This window comes from Macaca fascicularis, chromosome 7, assembly GCF_037993035.2.
Source record: "Macaca fascicularis isolate 582-1 chromosome 7, T2T-MFA8v1.1".
Taxonomy (NCBI): domain Eukaryota; kingdom Metazoa; phylum Chordata; class Mammalia; order Primates; family Cercopithecidae; genus Macaca; species Macaca fascicularis.
Genome location: NC_088381.1, coordinates 131843601 through 131857960, shown reverse-complemented (window position 1 = coordinate 131857960; position 14360 = coordinate 131843601). Strand labels below are relative to the sequence as shown.

At 38.3% G+C, this 14360-nt stretch overlaps 1 protein-coding gene across 12 annotated transcripts in view; it reads right to left on the bottom strand.

Annotated features, from left to right (window-relative positions):
* Positions 1-14360, bottom strand: part of SYNE2 (spectrin repeat containing nuclear envelope protein 2) — a 376210-nt gene that overhangs the window by 204207 nt on the left and 157643 nt on the right. For all 12 annotated transcript variants that reach the window (XM_065548888.1, XM_065548887.1, XM_005561459.4 and 9 more), the window contains exons 32-37: positions 12960-13110; positions 5886-6044; positions 4572-4733; positions 2235-2336; positions 827-1027; positions 314-485 (exon numbers count right to left, since the gene is read on the bottom strand). In XM_065548888.1, the coding sequence (XP_065404960.1) occupies positions 314-485; positions 827-1027; positions 2235-2336; positions 4572-4733; positions 5886-6044; positions 12960-13110 (947 nt within the window). The remainder of the gene's footprint in view (positions 1-313; positions 486-826; positions 1028-2234; positions 2337-4571; positions 4734-5885; positions 6045-12959; positions 13111-14360) is intronic.

Genomic DNA, 14360 nt, shown 5'->3' with positions numbered 1-14360 from the left:
AGACACTGCCCGGACAGCTTGTGCACCAGTATTTCCCCAGACTCACCAACCACAGTGAGCAGGTCAAACACTAGGACCTTGGTGACTTACCTTCAAGAAAGAAAGAAAGATTTGGAGCTTGCAAGAACTAGATGTTATTTATGTCAAGCATAAATCAGTCTTTGCTCCCAAAAGATTTAACTGATCATTATTTCCTTAAACGTAGTCTGTGCAAACTATCTCCAAGTCAGGCTTAGATTAGCCTTTGTGTTCATAGTACTACATTCATACTTCAAGAGTCCCAGAAACAAAATAAGAGAAATGTTGCACTCACCATTCAATAACTTAGAAAAGTGATCTTGTAAAACACTTTTTTTGGTATTAAATAAATCACTGACACTTTCGTATTGCTTTTTCAATTCAGAGAGTTCAGGAGTCAGACAACCTATTTGATTCTCAAGTAATATCATACTGTGTTTTTGCTGTAGAATTTGCTGTTGTATCTCCTAAAGGTATAAATAAACAACAACCATTAAATCTTAAAACAGGCTCAAATTACACAAAGCATATTAGATCTCAATGGTTTGTAAAAATCTCAATGACTCTCAGTTGAGTGGATTCACTTTCTCTTTGCTAGTAAATGTATGATACGATGCAAGTTAATATCAATTAATTATCATCCACAAGGCAATTCAAAGATGAAAATGTTAAATATACAAAAGTGGTTTTTCTGAGTTTTCTTCTTCAATTTTTTTTTTCTATTTTTATTAACTCTTAAGAGCTCAAGACAACTGTAAATAGTGTGAAAATATATCTGAACCACAGAAGACAAGCAGCTGGGTAGCACCTCTAGTTTAGTGAAGATCTCCAAGCTGTCAGAAGGAGACAGGGCTTTTAAGAGGGATTCAGTCATCCCGATCTGGGTCTTGGCTTGGTCGAGATCCTCCCTTAGCTCAGCAGTGCTGCCACTGAGTGCATGGCAGTTGGATTCTCCTGTTAAACACTTCTGTACATGTTCCATCTTGTTCAAAATAGAGGACTCCATGACCTGAAATCATGAAACATATGAAGTAGTATAATGGTCATTATTTAACTACATTTAAGACAACTGTATTGCTAGAGAATTGGTTGAGATTACTTCATTTCAATGTGAAATGCATTCTTCTCACTGTTCTACATTTTTCTATGTCACTGATACAATTTGAATTTTGCCTTCAAAGGATAAAGCATAACATAAAAAACTGAGATGGATATTCTGACTTTTTTCTAAGAGACAAACTTGATCCTTCCCCTCAACACAAGTTTAATCTAGCATACTAACTAAGGTGCTATCTCATGGTGCTCATGACATAAAACATAAATAAAAACATAAATAAAAAATTAAATAGCCAGCTTTTTATTGAGTATTTATGATCTACACAGCATTGTGGTAAGCACTTTGTGTACAAAATACAGGCTTAAGAACGTTAAGTAACTTGTCCAAGATCATAAAGCTAGTAGGTAGTACAGCCAGAACCTCACCCAGAAGGTCTTAACTCCAGCGCTCATATTCAACCACTATGCACCTAGCTCTAAGAAAAACAAAAACAAATCTCTTCACACAACAGAAAATCATACTTGGGGCAATCTCTCTCTTTCTCCATCTAGCAAATAATAAACCTAGGATGACTTGAGTGAAATTCTCCTTCCTATACCCAAGAAACACATAGAAAATCATCATTACTTTACATAGACGCACAGGCAACATTTGCCCTCCATACCTGAGGCCTGTGAAATAGGTGAGGGGAAAATAAAGGAATACAAAAATATAATATCATTCATGCTAAATATGGAATAAATATATTTAACTATATCCACTATTAGAAATTTGGTGGGACTTAACATAGGAATTGAATAAATGATCCTAATTTTATTTTAGGTTTAGAATGCATGGTTTACAAGCGTTATTTCAGAGGCTATAGGGCAAGTTTGTCCAATCCACGGCCCAACACAAATTCCTAAATTTTGTTAAAACATTATGAAATTTTTTTGCTATTGTTAGTGTATTTCATGTGTGGCCCAAGACAATTCTTCTTCCAATATGGCCCAGAGAAGCCAAAAGACCGGACACCCCTGTTATAGAGAATCTTTAATTGGGCCTTTTTTTCCCTCTTTTAGAGACAGGGTCTTGCTCTGTCGCCCAGGCTGGAGTGCAGTGATATGATTATGGCTTACTGAAGCCTCAATAACTGAAACTTTTAAATAAAAATTCTTACCTGCAATTCAAGAGGTATTTCACTGCTTTGGAGCAAAAACTGTATTTCAGCCACTCTTCTAGAAAATTCTGAAGTTTTTTGTTCATGGACTTGTAATTCTTCCTAAAACATGTAATTTTAAAGGAGAGTGTCTTTTTATTTCATACCTTATTTTCTGATACCCATAATTACTAGTGTTTATATACAGAAACTGAGAGACCCCTTGAATTTCCCATAATCATGTGTCTCAGTGTCCTAGAAGTTACAAATCCAAGTGCCTTCAGGGGTCAGGCAAATGCTACAACCAAGTGTCTTTCTAGGTATAAGACAGGAGAAAGGCTAGGCCTGTGCCATGAGAGAATGCACAGTCTGCCTTAAGGCATTCAATTTCATGAACGTATTTATAAATTGCATACCCCATATGTGCGCATCCGCACGCATGCACACACACACACACATACACGCACACACAATTTTAGCAGATTTTGGCCCACAGCTGTCAGTTTACAATTCTTAACATCAGATTTTTAAACAACCTGTAATCCAAGACAAATTTAATAGAAATGATTCATTTATACTTAGAAAATCAGTTTTACTTAATACCTATTATAATATATCCAAGAAACTCGAAATCTCCAAACAGTTAAAACACTTTTTCCAAATGTGTAAAAATAAATACATAAATTAAAGAGTGAATAAAAGTGAGAATTAGAGACAAAATAAGATTTGAGGCATTAGCATACATTCTTATGTTACGTTGAACCATATATAACTGGCAACAGTCGGCTGCTTTCTGACCTAGCAAGAGAGCAAATTTTTTTTTTTTTTGGGAGACGGAGTCTCCCTCTGTCGTCCAGGATGGAGTACAGTGGTACCATCTCTGCTCACTGTAACCTCTGCCTCCCCAGTTCAAGCTATTCTCCTGCCTCAGCCTCCCACGTAGCTGGGATTACAGGCACCCACCACCACACCCAGCTAATATTTTCGTATTTTTAGTACAGACAGGGTTTCACCATGTTGGCCAGGCTGGTCTCAAACTCCCAACCTCAAGTGATCTGCCTGCTTCAGCCTCCCAAAGTGCTGGGATTACAGGTGTGAGCCACCACACCCAGCTGACAACAAATTTATATGATTCAAACAAGTAATATGTAAACAAACAAGAAATTAGGAAGAATTCTTCCTAGAGGTGAAAGAGAAATAACTTTGATTCTTTCCAGATGCCACAACCTGAGATTGTTGTTTTAAAAAGTAGTTTTTCTTGCAGCTGTATAAAGATGGTGATACATAGCCATGTATTTTTTCTAATCTTTATAAGGCATTGTTTAATTCAAATACGAAGAAGGTTGTCTATAATCATGGTCTAGATCAGAGGTTAACAAACTATAGCCAGAGGGTTGATAGCCTGTTTTTATAAATAAAGTTTTTACTGGAAACCAGCTACTTTCAAGCATTTATATTGTCTCTCACTGTTTTCATTCTCCAACAGCAGGGATGAACAGTTGTGGCAGAGGCAAATGATCCACAAGCCTAAAATATTTACTATATGGCCCTTTAAGAAAAAGTCTACTGGCTGGCCTAGTGACTCACACCTGTAATCCCAGCACTTTGGGAGGCTGCGGTGGGCAGACCACAAGGTCAGGAGTTCAAGACCAGTCTGACCAACATAGTGAAACCCCGTCTCTACTAAAAATACACAAAAAATTAGCCAGGCGTGATGGTGTGCGCCTGTAATCCCAGCTACTCAGGAGGCTGAGGCAGGAGAATCACGTGAACCCAGGAGGCGGATGTTGCAGTGAGCCGAGATTGTGCCACTGCACTCCAGCCTGGGCGACAGAATGAGACTTTGCCTCAGAAAAAAAAAGAAAAGAAAAAGTCTGCCAACCCCTGGGGTCTGTTTCACTACCCAGGAGCAATTATGCATTTAGTTGGCGCTGTTGCTAGGAATTCTTCATCTTTTTCATACTACCAATCCCTTTGGCAATCTGGTGAAGCCTATAGATCCCTTGTGTAATAGCATTTTAAAAATAAAGCATAAACTAAATAATGTAGAATTACAAAGGAAAAGAATTACATGATAATTATCAAAATATTAAAAACAATTTGTGATACATAATACTAGCACATGTTTCCCTATTATATAACAAGATCTAGCAATAGACCTACTAAATCCTATACTTTCAAAGTAGTGGTAAGGGTAATAGATTCAACAATTGAATAATGATCCAAAAATATCTGTGATTTTCTTGATAACAAAGTCACATATGAGCATCGTAATATGTTTGTTGACTATATTCATAAAAAATAAAAATAAAAAAATGTCAATTGTGTACCAAGCATGTATTTTATCTGTTAAATTACCTTCAGCCTTTCTCTGTCCTCTTCAGTCAATTGATGTAATTCCATTTTTTGAAGGGCCTTTTCCGTCCCCTCATCAATGACATTTTTTAAGTTAAAAAGTTTGTCCCACAAAGCTAGAGCTCGACCAAGATTTTCATAGTAGTCTTCTGTCTTTTCATTTATCTACCATAATTTAAAAAGAGAAACAACACATGTAGCTGTGAAAAGTTTGAAAACCACCGTTTCAGCCAAACACTGTTTTAAAATAAAATTTTAGTTTACTATTACTGGATAATTTGCTTTATTTGTCAACAAAAATTTGCTTTAACATATCATGTAGTTCTTTCTCTTAAAAATTAAAAATAAAAAAATAAAACGTACCTGATTTGCTGCAGCTTATATGCAATTTAAATCAACAATCTTCCTAATTTCTTTTTCTTTTTTTTTTTTTTGAGATGGAGTCTCACTCTGTCACCCAGGCTGGACTGCAGTGGTGCCATCTTGGCTTACTGCAACTTCCGCCTCCTGGGTTCAAATGATTCTCCTGCCTCAGCCTCCCGAGTAGCTGAGATTAAAGACATGCACCACCATGCCCAACTAATACTTGTATTTTTAGTAGAGATGGGTTTCACCATGTTGGCCAGGCTGGTCTCGAATCCCTGACCTCAGGTGATCCACCCATCTCAGCCTCCCTCCCAAAGTGCTAGGATTACAGGTGTGAGCCACCACACCTGGTCTAGTCTTCTTCATTTCTAAACTACATTTTTTTTTTTTTTGGTTAAATGGTGCTTTTAAAAACCCAGATGATAGCCGGGCGAGGTGGCAGGCACCTGTAGTCCCAGCTACTCGGGAGGCTGAGGCAGGAGAATGGCGTAAACTCGGGAGGTGGAGCTTGCAGTGAGCCGAGATCGCGCCACTGCACTCCAGCCTGGGTGACAGAGCGAGACTCCGTCTCGGAAAAAAAAAAAAAAAAACCCCAGATGAAAACATAATGCAGATGAGTTCTTAGTTTGTAATTAATAAAAACTAGTAATATCATTACTACTCAACCAAAATTACATTAAATATGTAGTTAAACATCAGCATACTGCATGAACAGGCAATACATTAATGAACTTATCTTTAAAAAGCCAAGTATGTATTTCTATATGTACAAGATGATGAACCCATCTGTTAGTAGTCCCAACTCTGGGGTTAAAATTCATTCCTAAGTTTTATATAACTTGAACATTTTTACAATGAGTATTTTCGAATCTTGAATTAAATAAAAATACTAAAGACACAAAAAAAATTGGAAACAAAATTAAATTTGCAGTCAATGAAATTATCACTTACATCAAGCCATCTATCCACAATAATATTAGCCTCTTTTTCAAAAGGGGGTTCTTCAAAAGTTTTCATTTTATTTAGATAAAATTGTAGATTTTTGCAGATCTGGTTTATCTTGTCTACAACTTCTAAATGCTCATTAAATTCTTCTTTGACAATTTCAATCTGTAAAAAAGATATGAAAGTTATTTTTGATATATTGATATAGACAAACAGCTAAGAATCACAATTCTATTGTTGGATATTAAGCTTAAAAACAATATCCAACAAAGCGTAATACCTTCTTACATTGTTCTTTTTTAAAGTAGGCTTTTATTGTCCCACTTTCTCAATGAAAAGTTTTTAGCATCCTAACCATTGGTTCAATGTTAATCCTATACTCAAATTTCCTCCCACTTGGCATGATGAAATTTTTATAGTGGTCTAAAACCATATTTCTTATCCATGTGAAATAAGATTCTACCTGCCAAAAAAAAGCATCTGCATTCAATGGCATTAAAAAAAAAAAAGACAGTCCCTACATCTGCCTAATGAGAATCATCTTTTTGATATCAAAGAACCTAAGCACTTATCTGAATAAAATACACAGAACTCTAAGACATCTTGGATTCTAATCACTGGGATTAGATCACTGGGAACTAATCACTGGGAAACTAAGCAACATACTTCTAAATACGAGTCAAAGAGGAAGTCTCAAGAGAAATTTTTAAATACATCAAATGGAATGAAAATAAAACACGAAAACTTGTGTAGCACAGTTAAAGTATTGCTGAGAGGGAAATTTATAGCACTAAATGCATACATTAAAAATGAGGAAAAATCTGAAATCAATCATCTAAATGACCACTTCAAGAATCTAAAAAAAGAACAAAATAAACCCAAAGCAAGCAAAAGGAAGGAAATAATAAAAATTAAAACAGAAATCAATTAAGTTGAAAATTCAAGAACATTAGGAAAAAAATCAATAAAATAAAGAGCTAGTTCTTTCAAAAGATCAGTAAAATTGATAAAACTTCTAGAAAGACTGACAAAAGCAAAGAGAGAAGAAAGTAATACCAGTACTAGGAATGAAACAGGGATACCACTACAGACACTACAGACATCAAGCAGATAATAAGAGAATGCTACAAATAACTTTACACACACAAATTTGAAAACTTCGAGGAAATGGACAGATACTTTGAAAAACACTACTGCAACTCATCCAATATTAAATACATAATGTGAATTGCCCTATTAATATTAAAGAAATTGAATGAATAATGTAGAAGCTCCCCAAAAAGAAATCTACTGGTCCAGATGGTTTCACTAGAGAATTTGATCAAACATCTAAAAGAGATTTAACAGCAATCATATACAATCTCTCCTGGAAAACTGAAGAGAAGGAAACACTCCCAATTAATTTTATGAAAGCCAGTTTTACAGTACCAAAAAGAAACTACAATATCTCTCAAGGATATTTACACAGAAATCCTTAATAAAATACTAGCAAATATAATTCAGGAACACATATAAAAAAAGGAATTATAGGCCGGGCGCAGTGGCTCAAGCCTGTAATCCCAGCACTTTGGGAGGCCGAGACGGGCGGATCACGAGATCAGGAGATCGAGACCATCCTGGCGAACACGGTGAAACCCCGTCTCTACTAAAAATACAAAAAATTAGCCGGGCGCGGTGGCGGGCGCCTGTAGTCCCAGCTACTCGGGAGGCTGAGGCAGGAGAATGGCGTAAACCCAGGAGGCGGAGCTTACAGTGAGCCGAGATGGCGCCACTGCACTCCAGCCTGGGCGACAGAGCGAGACTCCGTCTCAAAAACAAACAAACAAACAAACAAACAAAAAATACAAAAAAATTAGCCGGGGTGGTGGCGGGTGTCTGTAGTACCAGCTACTTGGGAGGCTGAGGCAGGAGAATGACATGAACCCAGGAGGCGGAGCGTGCAGTGAGCCGAGACTGCACCACTGCACTCCAGCCTGGGCAACAGAGTGAGACTCCATCTCAAAAACAAACAAACAAACAAAAAAACCCTGCAGGCCAGACAGTACCATTACAGCAGTGGCTCATGCCTGTAATCCCAGCACTTTGGGAGGTCCAGGCAGGTGCATCACCTGAGGTCAGGAGTTCGAGATCAGACTGACCAATATGGTGAAACCCCATCTCTACTAAAAATACAAAAAAATTAGCCAGGTGTAGTGGCATGCACCTGTAGTCCCAGCTACTCAGGAGGCTGAGACAGGAGAATTGCTTGAATCCAGGAGGCGGAGGCTGCAGTGAGCCAAGATTGTGCCATGGCACTCCAACCTGGGCAACAGAGCAAGACTCCATCAAAAAACAAACAAACAAACAAACAAAAACAAAAAACCCCATGCAATTAACATATGACCCAGCAAGCACACTCCTGGACACATCCCTGAGAAACAAAAACTTATATTCACCAAAGACTCCTTCACAAATGTTTACAGCAGCTTTATTCATAATAGTCCAAAATTGGAAAGAAGCCAGATGTCCTTCAGTGGGTGAAGAGTTAAACTGTGACACATTCATACCATGGAATACTGCTCAGCAAGAAAGAGGAACAAACTATCAATATATGGAAGAACCTGAATGAATCTCCACAGAATAATCTATGTGAAAATAGCCAATCCCAAAGTTACATACTATATAATTTCATTTATATAGCATTTTAAACATAGTAAAATTATAGAAATAGAGACTATATTTGTGGTTGTCCGGGATTAGAAGGGGTGGGAGGAAGAGGGAAGTAGATGGGGCTAGAAAATGACAATAAGAAGAATCCTTGTAGTGACAAAAATGTTCTTTATCTTGACTGTATTGATGTCAATATCCTGATTGTGATATTCTAGTTTTACAAGATTTTACCATTGGGGAAACTCAGTATAGGATACTTGGGATCTCTTTGTATTACTTTTGTATGTGAGTCTACCATTATCTCAAAATAAAGGCTAATTTAAAAATTAATATTAAATAAAATCTTTAAAATGAAAAATCAATAACTGGGGAGGTTTGTCTTCCAACTAGATGCTGATTGATACACTGGCAGAGCTGAGATCAAAACCCAGGCCTTCGCTCTCCTGGTTCAGAACTCTGCACTGGAACACAATAAATGTTTGTCCACAAAGATGGAAGTAGAGGCCATTATCCTAAGAGAAATAACTCAGAAAGTCAAATACCGATATGTTCTCACTTATAAGTGGAAGCTAAGCAAAGGGGGAACACAGACATATGGAGTAGAATAATAGGCCTTAGGGACTATAAAAGGTGAGACAGTGGGAAAGGGGTGAAGGCTGAAAATTTACCTATTGGTAAATGTCCACTATTTGGGTGATAGGTACACTAAAATGCCAGACTCCTCCATTACACAATATACTCATGTAAGAAATTTGCACTTGAGACTGGATTAAGAAAATCTGGCACATATACACCATGGAATACTATGCAGCCATAAAAAAGGATGAGTTCATGTCCTTTGTAGGGACATGGATGAAGCTGGAAACCATCATTCTCAGCAAACTACCACAAGGACAGAAAACCAAACACCACATGTTCTCACTCACAGGTGGGAATTGAACAATGAGAACACTTGGACACAGGAAGGGGAACATCACACACCGGGGCCTGTCATGGGGTGGGGGGAAGTGGGGAGGATAGCATTAGGAGATATACCTAATGTAAATGACGAGTTAATGGGTACAGCACACCAACATGGAACATGTATACATATGTAACAAACCTGCACGTTGTGCACCTGTACCCTAGAACTTAAAGTATAATAAAATAAAATTTAAAAAATTTTAAAAAAAGAAACTTGCACTTGTACTCCCTAAATATACCAAAAAAAAAATTTATTGAGGAAAAAAATTTTTAAGCAAAAATGTTTGTTCAATTAAATAAAAAAAATTTCATTTGATATATTTCATTTAACTGAACAAACTAAATTTTTTTTGCCTGCAAAGAACTTTCTTGTTAAACTAGCACAAGCTTCCACAGGGTGATGAGAAAAGAAAGGGCAAGAGAGTGTAATTTTAGCATTGGCAGAACTATGGGTTTTGTTTTACAGCAATGGAAGGAGTAAAATAAAGGGAACTAGGCCCACTTTGACATTTCCAAACTTTAATAGTCTCCTGACATTCCAGCCTTCTAGTCTAACATTTTGCACTTCTGTCTTTCATTAAAGAGGGTAGAACTTTGTCACCATATCCTAGATAAACATCCAGGTTACCACAGTTTTGAAGGACAAAAGTTCTCAGTGGTATCATATTCCAGGCACTGCTGCAAAGCAGGATAAAGATCCATGCTACAGAAATGGACTGTTTGTGAAGATAGTACCTGTGTCATCACAAAATTAACTGAAAGTTATGTTAATAATTAGTACTAAAATCTGCTTTTTTTCACAGTTTTTTAAAAACCTAACAAAAGAATTAAATATTAGTGTATTAAAACTTCCATATCTTTCATACAAAATAAAAGATTATTTCAGCAAACATAGAAGTACCCATATACTAGAGGTACAATTCTCATTTTAATAAAATAAGGAAAGCCGGGACTGTTGTTTCTTAAAGGTAGTTATAATTATTTTATTAATTTTAAAAATACCTTTTGCAGTTGAGTAAGGAGTACAGACAAAGCAGAGTTCATTAATTTTTACTTCTGCTATATACATACTTCAAATATGTCTTCAGGGCAGGCAGTTTTATGCAGTGATTAAAACAGTGAAATAACAAGTTTAACACGGTGGATTAAATATATATGTTTGTCCCTCTTTCCTCCTCACATGCTATTTTAACAACAGAAAAGAATTTAAAATGGTATAAACCAACAAGCACACAGAGAACAGAGGATGAGAATACTCTCAGGTGGAAGGTGAGAAGTTGGGAAGCTGGAAAGCTGAAGAATGAGTAACTGACTCACCAAAACTAAAGCTGAAACCTTGGTCTAGAAGGAGATGGGATAGTGGGGAGGGTGCAGAGAAGCCAATAAGAAGCAAGGCCATTTGTGCTACAGAATCTCAAAAGGCTAGAAATGACTTCAAGGTAATCATTAAGGCCGAAATACAGTTAGCCTCAAACAGAAAGACTGGATGACATTTTTTAAGAGAAACACATTTAGACTCTCAGGCCCTCTTTCACCTGGTTGGATGGACTCCCTCCATACCCACAGAGATTGAATTTCTGGGGAGGCTCTGGACTTGGGGCTGTGAAATATAGCTGAGGACAGAGGTGAGGTCCAGTTATGATAGCCACAGAGGAGCTAATGATGGCAGAAAGGCCAAGACCTGGGCCTAGATTCCAATTAGGGAGACTCACCCAGGAGAGGAGTCAGCTCCCTGGAGGTGATGAGAAGTTTATTAGTCAGATAAATAACTTATCTACAAAGTACAGTTTATAGTTACAAGGTTATAGAGTTATGGGGTAGCGGGAAGAGCAGCAGACAGGCCACACGCAGCATGGGGCATCGTAACTGACACTCATCAAAACAGGGCTGAGGAAGGGCGCCAGAAGTGAGGAGGATTTGCATGAACAAGAAAAGCTGCAAGTCAAGAGGGACTAGATATCTGGTCAGCATACAAGGGAGGGTCTCAGGGTCTGTTGAGTAAGGCAGAGACCTTGATCCTAAAACAAGAGTACAAGGTAGGAGACTGCTATCGGGGACACGGCAGAAGGGTGGCTATGCGAACTGGGACACAAGCCCAAGAGGATCTGGTAAGGCTGAACATGCTGGAGTCTCTAAGAACCTAGGAAACCAGAGCTCTTTAAATCTACTGAATGAGGACAGGACCCTTCTAGATCCCAAGACCAGCCAAACCCAAAAGCTGCCTCCACCAGAGGGAACCAGACAGGTTACATCTAAGCAACTGTGACTATCTGCTCATGGTCTTGACAGCTTTGATTAAGTCTGACAAGAAACCAGCTACACAGTCATATATTGTACAGCTGGTATCTAAATAGGGCTGCTTCCGACTGGCCAGCTCTAAGAAACTAAGCCTGAGAAAGTGGGTCCCAGACAAGGGCCATTCCTGACATTCTGGGTGTCACTTGAGCTTCAGGGTTAATAGTTCTAGATAAGGACTAAATTGTCCTATTTAAGCTTTCACTGATGCTGCTCTTAACAACTGGAAAGTTTAATAAAATTGCTTTCCAACCTCCAAGTATATCAAGCAAACTACATTTCACATACTTTTGACACCTTTATAGCACTTTAGCTTAGTACTTATAAAATCAATAGAAAAAGGCCAGGTGTGGTGACTCATGCCTGTAATCCCAGCAATTTGGGAAGCAGAGGCGGGCAGATCACCTGAGGTCAGGAGTTTGAGACCAGCCTGGCCAACACGGCAAAACCCTGTCTCTACTAAAAATACAAAAATTAGCTGGGCGTGGTGTTGCGCACCTGTAATCCCAGCTACTTGAAAGGCTGAGGCAGGAGAATTGCGGGGAGGGGAGGGGAGAGGAGGGGAGAGGAGGGGAAGAAAGAAACTTTCTGGTGTAGAGTCACACAGTGCAGTGTAGTATATTCTTTTCTAACTATTCCATTCTTCTGCCACTCTGGTTGATAACCATATAAAATCATAGAAAATAATGACACCTAGTGTCCAAAAATATTACTCTTCTTAGAATATAAACACAGATGGAAGAACGTGGTATTAAGCTTGCACATCTTCACAGAAAATGAGTAAATAAAAGCTAATTTTTCCTTACTCCACTAACAACAGAGAGGATTTTCCCACCATCTTCCGTCAAGCCTGCAATGCAGGGTCAGGTTCCTTGTAAACAGAAAGTCAGTGCAAAGGCTGTTACAGCCTCACAGAGGTGGCGGCAGGCATGAGCAGAAACACAGCCCCAACATCAAAACCCAAACAGAAGAGACCCACCATCAACTCGGCGCCTGTTTCTTTTTTCCAGCCCTGGTGATAAAATACAACACATTTTTAGATACCCGGTAAAATAGGGTCACTAGTAACTTCTTTTAAATGAAGTTTCAAAATGACTTAATCTATCTCTCTTTACTACCAGGCCTGTCAGTGAGGTTGCTGTGCAGTTTTTTTCTAACGGAAGCTGGACTCACCTCTGCTATCCTTTTCTTCAGGTTCTCCTTTCCCATGTACGAAGCCTGCAGGGAGATGACACTCTCTTCTTTTTGAATCAAAGTTGTCAAGATGCTTTTAAAATTCTGATATTGTTTTAAGAGCTCCAAAACTCTTCCACATTGTTCAAGACTATGAATAGAAAAATATACAATAGCTAAATGTCCAAAAATAGCAAAACCATTCCTTCTCTTTGCAAGTATACCACATAAATGATGAATAAGGCGTAAAGGACTTTTCCTCTTGATGTGATTCTTAATATTTTTTACCAATTTAACCTAAGAATGATGGCACATCAATATATCTGGCAAATAGATGGCATAATCTCTGATTAGTACTGTCACTAGGTGAACATTAAAAAGTTACCAGATGTAAGGTCTACAAAGAAACACAGGATTCATCACCCTAAGGAATCAGCATCTCAATTTCATCATTAACCAAAAGACATCTCAGAAAACAGAGCCGCCTTAACGTAACTCTGGCAGATTATTTCAGTATCAATTCAGCAAGTCACAGGTTGTTTCTGTATCTATTCTTTTTTTTTTTTTTTTTTTTTTTTTTTTTTTTTGAGACAGAGTCTTGCTCTCTCACCCAGACTGGCGTGCAGGGGTGCGATCTTGACTCACTGCAACCTCCGCCTCCTGGATTCAAGCAATTCTCCTGCCTCAGCCTCCTGAGTAGCTGGGATTACAGGCAAATGCCACCATGCCTGGCTAATTTTTGTATTTTTAGTCGAGATGGGGTTTTATCATGTTGGCCAGGCTGGTCTTGAACTCCTGACCTCAGGTGATCCGCCTGCCTTGGCCTCCCAAAGTGCTGGAATTATATATAGGTGTGAACCACCATGCCTGGCCTTTTATATATCTAATCTATTCATTCTGGATTTAGTCCTTTTTAAAACGTAAGGCAGTGAGACAATGTGGCAGTTAGGACACCTGGTTTCTACTACAGCTGGGCACTGCTTAGTCTGAGACTCTGGATAAGTTACTTTAGCCTCTTTGAATCTCAATTCTTTCCTCAGTAAAGTCAGAGGGTAGACTAGATCAAATACCACATACAGGGTTCATCTTGACTCCTGTACACTCAGGTTCCAGTAGGAAACAGGAGATGTACCCCAGTGGAATTCTGAAGATTATGAAAATTTTTGCAACTAGCCCCGACTCTGCAGGAAACACAGCAGTTATTGACAGGCAACATCTCCCATTCAAGTAGGCGCATGGGGTAAAGTAATGCTCCCAATTCCCAAAGATGCCTGGGCCTAATCCCTGGATCTTGTGAATGTTACCTTACAGGTTACCTCACAAGGCAAAAGGGACTTTGCAGAAGTGATTAAGCTAAGGATCTTAAACTACAGAGATTATCCAGGATTGCCCGTGTGGGCC